Source organism: Rhea americana, unplaced genomic scaffold, assembly GCF_003343005.1.
Source record: "Rhea americana isolate MKP2758 unplaced genomic scaffold, rheAme1 scaffold_94, whole genome shotgun sequence".
Lineage (NCBI taxonomy): Eukaryota > Metazoa > Chordata > Aves > Rheiformes > Rheidae > Rhea > Rhea americana.
The window spans coordinates 3,538,727-3,550,319 of record NW_028187133.1 but is presented as its reverse complement, the minus strand read 5'-3'; the positions used below and the strand labels follow the sequence as shown (position 1 = coordinate 3,550,319).

Genomic DNA, 11,593 nt, shown 5'->3' with positions numbered 1-11,593 from the left:
GGTGGCTTTGTTGTTCTCTCTGCTCTAAAATGTCCATTGACGGGGCTCAGCTCTATTTCCTGCCCGTGAGCATCTTGTGACAGCTCAGGTGCCTTTCGCCAGCTGCTGCAAAAGGCCGTGAATCTCCAACAGTTCCGCTGTCACATCATGGAGCCCTGTGATAACAGCATACACAAAAATGGCTGGAGATGTTATATGGAGAGGCATGCACTAGCTCTAATATAAAGATTTCACACTTAGGTGTTGTCATCTCAAACCACGTTCAGAAGTTAAACCAAACAAAAATAAAACTCAAAACAATAAAGCAAGTTCTCATCCAATCTCTTCTCACAGAATAAACAGAAATTTACGTCAGGTTGGGCCAGAACTGGAGTGCAACAGCATGTCTACATTAGTGGTCTTGAACAGCAGCATGCTTTTAAAGCGGATTTCCTGCTTCTGCTTTTGTTTTCGTAGGAGAGTGATCCTAGATACATAAACCAGACTCCCTTTGGATGAAAWTGAACTGAAAGATGTGCTCCAGGAATGCATCTAACGCCCTTCAATGGGTCTTCAGTGCATACAACCACACTTGAGCCAGGCTGAAGTTACCCTCCCCGTAAACACACAAGTGTTGATGCAGTTTCAACAATTTTGCAGTTCAGTTTCATTTCTACTGGCCATAGGCTACAAATTTACTAGTGACAAGTATTGGCAGACAATCATTTAAATCTCCTAGCGGAACGCCCACTTGAACAACATTACACCACAAATTCCCTCATATTCTGGAGAAAAAGTTCAGTTAGCAAAGAAGTTAAGATCAACAACCACAAGATTTTTCAAACTCTTACTAAGCCAATTCAAGATTAAGCTATGGATTAAACTGAAAGTGTAATTGATATTAAGGTGGCAGATAACAGATGAGCCAGGATAGATCAGTCTAAGCCTTGTATTCTTGGAAATGAAGGAAAAGAGTTCATAGAGGTGAAGACTGAACTCCTCAAGACGAGCAGATTGACGAGCTCCCAAGTGGGCAATCTGCTCGTTAACTATTAGATAGAGAGCGTGTTCACTGCACCACAAGACCACAATGCATCTCTTTCTCAAACTATAGCTAACAAGGTAATTAACAATGGCATTAGGGATTGAATTTTTCTTGTAAACTGTATATCNTAAATATCCAAGTAAGAACGATTACATCCTTAAAAATCTCTGTCCCTTTTTTCCAGTAATGAAGAGCTCAAAGCAGCCCTTTGTCCAGCACCACTAATCTTCGTGGAAATGCTCTCCAAAGCAGGAACATGACAAACAACATATCATTTAGCTCACCTTAAAGCAGACAACTACCAGCCAGGTGGCTTTGTTGTTCTCTCTGCTCTAAAATGTCCATTGACGGGGCTCAGCTCTATTTCCTGCCCGTGAGCATCTTGTGACAGCTCAGGTGCCTTACGCCAGCTGCTGCAAAAGGCCGTGAATCTCCAGCAGTTCCGCTGGAGATAGAGAGCGTGTTCACTGCGCCACAAGACCACAATGCATCTCTTTCTCAAACTATAGCTAACAAGGTAATTAACAATGGCATTAGGGATTGAATTTTTCTTGTAAACTGTATATCATTAATAAAAAATTATAACAACAGGTACGAAAGCTTACAACACCATCCTACAGAGTAGCTTTTCAAAGCATAAGTGCAATTTGCCCAAGATGTTTGCAGTTCCTTTGTCAAGTCATTTRTTGAGACCATAGATTAAAAAAATGAAAGAGCATATTTTGATTTTGGCAAGTAWTAGACACTAAACAGTCACAAACCTGGCATAACTCCTATCGCCCCCTTACATCTCTATTCTCTGGTTTCTAAATATAATGAAATGACTTCATGAATAGGCCCATAGCATGCAGGCTAACAAAAAACCCTCTTCATATCAAGCATAGAGTAGCCTCTAGGAGAAGTAAAAATGAAGTTTGCAAGCTACAGCTTTCCTTCATAACTTGAAGACAACGTGACAACTTGAGAATAAGAAGTTTATTGATTAGAAAAAATCCTCTAAATACAGTGATTATAGCATTATACAGCAATGATATTTGTCAGATTTCRTATTTTCTTCTTCTGAATTAAGAAATAACTTAGTTATGAAGACACAATGCAGACATTTCAGGCAGACATTCAGATATTAATGTCCAACAGACCAGGAAATAGAACCATCTCCCTCCTACTTTCTTTAAAAGCAATTTGCTTCATTTTCCAACAGTTATATCAAAAAAGAAAAGAAAGGAACAGAAAGGAACAGAAAGGAACAGAAAGGAAAAAAGAAATCAGTAAAGGCCTGAAAAAGCACCCATCATTATGTTGTAATCTGACCTGGATCTAAGAATAAAGTCCTCAGATCTACCAGAACGTGCTGAAGCTGTTAGATAGCAACTCACACTTTTCTCTTTCACTTTTCCTCCCACTTCCAGAAAGTTTCAAGGAAGACAGTATACTTGCTACCATTTCATTCATCAAATTACTAGGAAACACTCAGGAATAATGAAGGAAAAAATAGGCCAATAGTAAAGTGTTAGGAAAACAGGCTAATAGTAAAGTGTTAGGAAAACAGGCTAATAGTAAAGTGTTAGGAAAAATACTTGCATATTGTATTTGGTGTGAGAAAATGAGATGCTATAAGTTTAATCTCCTTTTGAATGTTACTATATCTTCCTTGCAGAGTTTAATCACAYACTTAGAATACGATATTTTTCTTAAACCAAGCAGAATTGTTGTTTCAGATAGCCATGCTAACTTGCTTTCATATCAGTACATCCGGAGAACTCTTCGCACAGTCTCCACATATTTATCATCAGGAACAGGTTTTCTCTGGCTTCCCGGTTCAAGAAATTTCTTGATTGTGGGGATGCTGCTTATATTTGCTTTAAATGCCTRAAAAGTAAACAAGTACATGGTATTTAAAGATCGGAACACAACACAAGAAAAAAAAACAAAAGTTAGACTGATTTGTGTAAGCAGAGGATTTAACTGAAGAGGGCACTACTGAGTTGCAAAACAACCCAAAGACTGTCTTATGCTTAAGGCTTGTGTGAACCAGTCCAAGACTGACATAGCGGTACTTTTTCCCTCAACTTGTGCATCTTTGTGCTGGCGATATGACCTCCTCCGCCGGCTTCACACAATGTCAAGCACAAGGGGATTGCTCTCAAAGTGAACAAAAAGGAAAAAGTCAATGCAATCACATTGGAAGAGACACCATCTCTGCAATATTTGCACTGTTCACGCAGGTGAGCGCTTACTCAAAGTAAGATAACTGTGTGGAYGCTATGAAAGAACATACTTCAAATGTTAGCACTGCCATAAGTGATTGAAGCGATAGCAGAGGAAGAAACAGGAAATACTGAAGCTTAACAACACTGTTACAACTAAAGACTACATCTAAATATGTGTAACTAAGTGTTGCACGTTTAAAAAGCATTGGTTGATAAGAGTCTGTACCATTTACCCAAATGATTTTGGAGACGGTCTCACCTCATCCCCCCCCTTTACACTTCTAAGGAAAGAAGACATATGTTATGGACACAATGTTTACGTTAGCATCCTCACCTACACAGAATGTTTCAGAAAAATTTCACTTTCACTCCTGTGGCAAGAACACCAGGGAAGAAGAATGGGCTGACAGCTTTCTGTATTTCATGGTGCTAATGCTCTTTCYAAGGATCCATGTCCTGAACTCTCTGTCCTTAGAATGTTGAATGGGTCAATAGCAGGAGAATCTCTTCCCCAAAGTGCGATTATTGCTAAGACCAGAGCTGCATTATTTCCTCTACTACTAAGCAGTTCTAGAGAGGTATCATTACAAGTTTCCCCAGTAACAACAGACTCCTCGTGATTTCTGTAAATGATGCTCCTGCACRCGTTTCAGTCTTCCTAACGAGCTTTTCATTAACACATTCATTAACAAATTGCTTGTTGAAATAAGACACAAAATATAGTTTTAGCCAYGGAGGAAGCTCTCTCCCCTTTACTCCAACCTCATGATTTTAAAAAGTAACAAAACAGCCCTCTTCCAACTTGGATTGATGTTGGATGAAGTGGAAACAGTTATCCGTTGTTATTTGTATAAAGTACACATGTGAAACATCTTGTGATCTCAACCATARTTTTCCACTGAAAGGCATCACAGAACTGGTGATTAGATAGAAAAAATAAAAATCTCARCAGGGTGGATTTCTTCAGATCCATAYGTGAATTATTCTAGAAAAGAACACACGAATACACTCTCCAGATCTTCACCTATAAAGGGGCACTTCCTAATGGCAGCAGAGCAGGACTAGAATGAAAGAAGTGACAAACATTCTTGTTTTATGGAATCGTCCACTTGTGACAGACTTTGAAAGACCGTTGGTCATGTTTCCAGCCACGTAAGCGTGGTGTTAGTGTAGCTACCTGTAACCGAGGAAACTCCGAGAGAACATCTGACTTCTTCTCTTCTACCATTAAAATGGCTTCAAGAAGATGATCATCTGCCGTTGCCAGCAAGAAAGTCTTGTCCATGATCTTTCAAAACCTGCAAGTGTTACAGATGAAAGCATCTAGATTTGGACAGAGTCAGCCCTGGATGATGTTTTCAAAATGCTCGGGTACACTTTCCTTCACAATACTTCCTGTGCCTACTCTTCTTCTGACCTTTTTCTCATACARCTGGGCATATTATTAGTCTTGGAGATGTGGGTTCAGTTTCTGCAATCACTGATCACTTCATAGAATATTTATGACAAATTCTCACAGTAAYGAACTTTCTCTTCTTTTCTTCCTTTCCAGACTAATAAATTCCGAATTTTCTATACACARCTACACCTTCAATGGGAAAATGGATAACGTAAAAAGAGATGTGATGAATCTAAAGCTTTTTGGCTAGGACACAAGGGAAATGCACAAGAACTCCAGTGATGTCAAACTTATGACAATTTGCTTATTTAAAAATGTGATAACTTTGCAATGGCAAGTTATCCAACTTTCTTTTTCTTAAAAGACAGGAAGTTACCATACAGACTTTATAGAGGCGCATTCATGTACTTGTTAGATCAAACTTTTAAGTCTAAAGGGATATTTGGATCTTTCAGTCTGAATGTTGATATTGCTCTGCCCATAGAATCTCACTCAGGAATTTCTGCATTTAATCTACCACCTCTTCTCTCATAGTGCTTTGACCTTCCACTTATCCCTCCAGCCTGGTGACAATATGACATTCTGGGTTAAAGTACTTCGCTGATTCTTTTCTGTTTTCTTTGCTTTTGGYAAAACATCCTGCATTCCCACTGTCCTCCTTCTAGAGCAATAGAAGGAAATAATGCTTCTACATACCTTTTCATAGACTGGGAAATACCTGCTTGTGGCCTTTTGGATTATATTGGCATGTTCCTTCTCTTTTTCTTCAGCTGACAAGAAGGGGTATCTCGTCATAAAACTCATAAGGTCATCTGTTCCTCCTACATACATATCAATTCTAAAATAAACAAACAAACAAAACACACACCACCAACTTAAATAAGAAGGCATCTTCAAAGGCAAAGAACTTTCTTAGTCAGATTTGTGTTTGATAGTAAAAGCTGAATATTTTTCCCCTCAAGGAATTATTTTTTCCAGTTAAAAAGTAAAACAAACAAACAAACTCCCAAAAACAAAATCTCAGTCTCACTCATACTTGTAGCATTGCTGTTGCTTCATTTGCCCACTGTCCAGGATTAATTCTAAACAGGATTGTACAGGCATTAAAAGCCTAACTTCAAACAGCAAATACTGATACGGATCTCTTCAGAATCACTAGAAAGAAACACATAGCACCATAAGGTGATTCAGCCTGAACTAGTTTAGTCATCTAGACGAATCCCACCTTCAGGGTTTCAGCTCAGGTCCAAGTGGTGCCAAATAAACTACAGGCCGATGCTTTATTAGAGCACTGCAAACCACTGCATCAAATATTTTTACATAAAATTATCTAATTAGAACAAATCAGTTGCCTTGCATCCAGTGGTAGCCTGTCACTCTTACTGGAAGTTGTGCGCGTCACTGAGGCATGCAAGTGATTCCCTGGGCATGCTAGCTAACAGCTAATTCTAAATGCATCTAAGCTACTATAATAAATTCAAGAAGAATAGTACTGTTACAGTACAGGGCTCTCTCCTTCAGGTCCTTCCCATAGAGGTTGTGCTTTGCTGCTATGTAGTTGAGGATGGCTCTAGTCTGCACCATCTTCATTCCATCAATCTCCACCATGGGCACTTGCTGAAACAGCAGGGCTCCTTCTGAAGAAATGGAATTCACAAGTTATTGCAGAGGATCCACTAACTCCATACCAGATTTTCTGTTGCTTTCAGGAGAAGGTATTTTCTTTTATGGTGAATTTGCTGTGAGCAGTCCTTACATTACACTGGGGAAGATTTTTTTTTTTTAAAAAAAAAAAAAATCCAAACAATCAATATAGTTTGTTTTGCACCACTGTAATTTCAGAGTAGAATTACTGTGGATTAACAACCTCAATTAGAAAAAATGTTCAGTAAGTTGCAGTCTGGACTGTGTACAAAAACTTTTATATAGATATTGAAATACAGTGGAAATAACGACTCTAAAGCATATAAATAAAGAATATCTATTTCTAAATAAATATATAAAAATACATTTCTGTTCTACAGTTTGAAACACAGTCACACATGAAGCACATGTCAGATACCCCAATGTTTCCCTACAAAAAGTATCAAAAACTAAATTAAGACATTCAATGAAGTTTTAGGATAAGCTTTTATAAGTTGTTGAAATCTAGAGCAAGTATGCAGGACCAGGTGAGATGCATAGAAGGGATTACAATTCATATGGTATCTGTATGACACCGCTTTCCTCATTCATGAGGAATCTGATGAATTCTGATGAAAGAATTTCAAATATAACTTGGTTCTTAAATCACTTAAGCAGATTTTTCATCAGCAGGAGGGGTAGCAGCAGACAAGGGAGAAAGAACAACCAGAAAGCCTGGGAAACGTATTTAATCTTTAATTGTGCCTGTCCGCAGTTGGGCTGGGGGGGGGGGCGGGAATCCTAAACAAACCACTGGTCCCATTCACAGTTCTCAGTTTTACTTCCCTCTCTGCTCTGAAARTCCCAAATGCAGTATCAAAACACACCTTATCTGAGGCTAGAGTAAAGCCTACTCACACTTTTCTTGAGGTTTAATCTGGACTCACCTTGCAGGAGCTTCTCATACTGTTCTCGTGTTTCCAGAAACTCTTCTTCAAACTGACAGAAGAGAATAGGGAAGAGAAGGAAATGAGCATCTTGTCACATTTCAAACAAATAGACAAACCTGTTCAGCATCATACAAGAAAGAGAATATACAGCATGGTTCCTTCCATTCCAGGTATGGCTCTGAAGGAGAACATACAAGGGGCAGAAGCACTGACAAAACCTCTTGGTCTGTTGTATTTGGAAGCTCTGCTACGAGTAAGTCCAGWAAAAAACAAACAAAAAAAGGCAATAACAACTGGGGCAAGAATAGTTTAATTGGTATTGGACAGACAATTYAATCTAACACCATTGACCTAAAGTAGTAATACTGAATCGTTGAATAGGGGATAGGCAATACTGTTTACTATGCTATCTTGAATACTTTGTTGGCTRCTAACCTGAGTGATCTGTCTCAATGACAAGCCTGCAGATTAAAATTAAAAATGCTAAAACAAACCTCAACCCCAGCTGCAGCTAATAACCAGCGAATTGCCTCCATTTTGCCTCTTCCGTCAAAGTAGTAAAGTTTAGGTTTTCCAGCCATGTCTTCAAACTTTCTGTCACCTAAAATATRTATATGGAGATAACAGTTTAATAATAATTATACAAATCTGACAGTAGTTGACATGGTARTTCACAGAAATTTRAGTTACTTTTAGACAAAACATTTYAGTAAAGTTTTGGTCCAMACTGATTTGGTTTCATTGTTGCACAGTCAAATCACAGTAACAGTGTTTCATAATTCTTTTCCTTCCCCCATAACATAGGAAGAGCAAATATCAAGTTGCTATGTAGGATATAACGGAGAAAATGAAGTCACCGCTAAAGAAATCCTTAAAATCCTTCAGGGGGGAAGGAAAAAGAAAGCCTTAGTACTAGATTTTCTGTAACAATCACTGCTAAAAACATGTTTCAATCAAAGAAGGGAAAAGGGACTAGACAGATTTTTCAAGTCTGATTGTCTTTTTTATCAAAAAAATGCCAGAAGTATCTCCAGAGTAATTCCACACATACTTAGATGAAGTACGGGAATATGTTTTTAAAAGCCCTCGCTTGTCTTTCTAGCTCTGGTGATCTAAGATAGGTAGGTGATAGGAGATGAGCAAGAACTTCAAAAGAATGGCCCATTTCTTCCGCAAGAATCGACATTAAAATACAAAGATCCAGGTTGTTGTACAATTTACCCTCCTACTGGTCTCATTTCTGACTATTAAGAATCTTTATTGCCAAACATAAGTATTCTATGATGCTGCTTTGAGAGAGTAATTTTAGTTCCTGAATGACTTCATAAACCAGGCATCTTTTCTTTTTTTAAATAGACTAGTGTTTTGGTCTCAGCAGGAGTTGGATTCCATTGCAGAGTCATAAGCCAAGAGAATATCACATTTCATCATACTGGGATACTATATACAGAACTGCCTAGCAGTAACTCCTTACTGCAACTGAGAATGTTTTTCCTCTGCAGGGACATTCTTTGTCCCTCTAATCAACCCTGGCAACCCTGGAATTTAACCCTGGCAAAGGGACTGCTGGCATTAGAACAGTAGCCTCCAGTTCACAATTTTGCAAGAGTTCCTTCATACGCAGAGTGGGAGGGAAAGAAAAAAAAAGACCTTTGAAAGACCTTGAACACAGAAGTAGCACTAGTCAAGGCATCTGCTTGTTAGTTAACAGGCACAAAAATAAAGACACAAAGACTTCAGCTGACCACAAGAATCCAAATGAGCAAGGCTGGTCAGCCCTTCTAGCCAGCTCAGAGGCCTCTCTTTCTTCTCAGTTAGGTCACGGGGAACATGAACGTTGCCAAGTAGCATCTGCACTACTTATAAACAAAAAAAAGTGCGCAAGCAGGGAAAAAAATGGAAAAAGGTATCAGAATGAACTACATAAGCTGCATGAAGAAAACAAAATGAAATAGTAAAAATAAGAAACAATGTAAAGTATGTTTTAAAAGCACAAGTTGCATGTAATACAGGTAAATTCACAAAGGCAGGAAGGGGGAGTCCACGGTGGTTTTTAACCTAAAGTTAAAAAAACTGAAAGAGACAGAAGAGTCGCAATACTTCACTTCACCTTTCCGAGACACACGCAAGGCAGACTAACACACACTTCATAGAAGATAAGCAAGTCACTGTTTTCCAAGCCCACAGTGAAGACAGCAATTCAGCAAAGAGCAAACAGAAGGTAAAGACCTGATGGATGCTTGCCTTTTAAATATGTGGGGATCACCAAGCTTTGAAGCAAGCTGTAGCTCTTTGGTTTCTAAGACTACATCTGCCATGCAGTACTGACAGAGGAAAGAAGTCCAACTGTGAACTGAAATCTGATGGAAGGCAGCATCTTAGGGACAGGGAAGATGGAGCTTTTTCCCCACTCTCTCYGTCAGAAGGAGAGAAAGTAGCAATTAAAGCTAGTTAGGCTCCCCTCCAAAATGGTTATTTTCTCTCTCTCCTCCCAGCTCTCAACTAATCTGATCAAAATCAGAGTTGACTGGAGTTTTCAATAGGTACACTATTAAGCAGAATCAAGCAGGGGGCARACTTCTTCCTGCATGGTGGAGGGCAAAACTATATTTGACCTGTGGTATCATCCCCTTTTATCCCATCAGTGATTTATGAACTCAACTAGCCTAAAAAGGGAAACGACAAGCTTGCAGCAAAGGGAACATTAACAGCCATATAGGCAGCCATTGCTCTCGCGCTATCTGTATGCACCACCAGCAGGTCAGTGAAGACTTGGCTGTCACTTGGTGCATCCAGCAGCCCCCACCCGCTCCTTCCTGCTCAAAGTCACACAAGACCAACTTGGAAGGAAAGTCCCCTACTGAACACAGGGCTGCTAACAGCCTCCTGGGCGACCAACTCCAACCACTGCCACCGGTGACAGTTTCTCCACAGGTACGATGCAGAAAACGACTAGGTCACTAAGGGGAGGATCACCACGCTGGGGGAGGGCCTGGAGGCAAAGAGCCAAGACAAACTGTCACACAGGAGATCAGAAATGCTCAAGTACGCATTTTGCGGGGGTTTTGATCCTTTGACCCGAGATAAGAAGCTCTTGCCTCACGGCCGGTAACACCGTTTCCAACAGCTCTTATCAGCGAGCAAATCCAGCGCGGCCTTCCCGCCCCTTGTCCGTGCGCCAAAAACAGCTCCAGCGGCGAAGGGAGAAGGGAAGAGGCTTCGCGGGCCCGGCCGAGCCGCGGCGAGCGCCCAACGCACCATCCCGTTTCCCCTACCCTGAGTCGAGTCGAGTCGAGTCGAGTCGAGTCGAGCCGAGCCGGGCCGGGCCGGGCCGAGCCCAGTCGCCCGCGCGCGAGGACCAACGGAGCGCGGCGCGCGCGCGCGCCCACCTACCTCCAACGGCAGCACCACAGCACCGCGACCCAGCCCCTCACCCACAGCGCGGTAGGCGGCGACGAGCGGGCGACGGCCAATAGGGAGCCTCAAATCTGCATGTTCCGCAAASGCTGCTGGGCGAAAAGCATATCAAAAAAAGGCCCTCGCCATTTTTCGTAGCCCTGACACATTTCGGAAGGACTGYGTTTGCTGGCCAGGGAAGGAGGGTCTGCTCGCAAATCTGGTCCGGTTTTGAGCGGAAGGAAGGTCACCGTAAGCTGAGAAGCGAAGGCTGCCGTGGCCGTTAAGTACCGCGGCGGCCGCAGGCAGCCTCGGATGTGAGGGCGATCTGGCTGCGACATCTGTCACCCCATTGATCGCCAGGGTTGATTCGGCTGATCTGGCTGGCTAGGCGGGTGTCCCCTTCCTCCCTCACCGCTCCATGTGCGTCCCTCCCGAAGCTGCGCGCTCGGTCGAAGAGGACGACCTTCCCCGATAGAGACGGTACCGTTCATCGGTCAAGGGTATACGGTAGCTGCGCTCCCCTGCTAGAACCTCCAAACAAGCTCAAGGTCCATTTGTAGGAGAACGTAGGGTAGTCAAGCTTCCAAGTCTGCAGACACATCCAAGTGAGGCGCTGCACGTGGCAGTCTGCCATTGTTTTCCAGCCCGCGGCGGCGCTTCCCCGCGAATGCCAGTCCCCGCGCTGCGTTTACTATGAGCTTGCTTCTGGCCTTCGTCGGCAYGAGCAAAACTGGCACTGGCTGAAAGAGGCGCTCTCAGATGCTCGCAAATCCCTTYTTGCACAGTACTTCTTTACATCGATCGTTTTTTGCATTACACCGTTGCTTCCTGGAACTGGGGCGGGGGGGAGGGAGGGAGGAAGGGGGGTAGCAAATCCCATTTAACCTTCATTAACGTTCTTCCGCTCACTGCTAGTCTCTGTCAGTTTATCTTCCCTCTCTTCTTCCATCTGCGAATTCTTGAGGCCCTCATTGTATAGACAACTATC

General features: G+C 41.7%; 1 protein-coding gene across 1 annotated transcript; it reads right to left on the bottom strand.

The window, feature by feature from the left end:
- Window positions 1–1,984: 1,984 nt before the first annotated feature.
- Window positions 1,985–10,593, bottom strand: LOC146584392 (glutathione S-transferase 3-like). The gene is given in 8 exon segments (XM_085324902.1): window positions 1,985–2,893; window positions 4,412–4,493; window positions 4,495–4,532; window positions 5,330–5,471; window positions 6,138–6,270; window positions 7,204–7,255; window positions 7,701–7,807; window positions 10,482–10,593. Coding segments are annotated over 7 exon segments (660 nt in total). The 5' UTR covers window positions 7,788–7,807; window positions 10,482–10,593; the 3' UTR covers window positions 1,985–2,767.
- Between the last annotated feature and the right edge of the window lie 1,000 nt (window positions 10,594–11,593).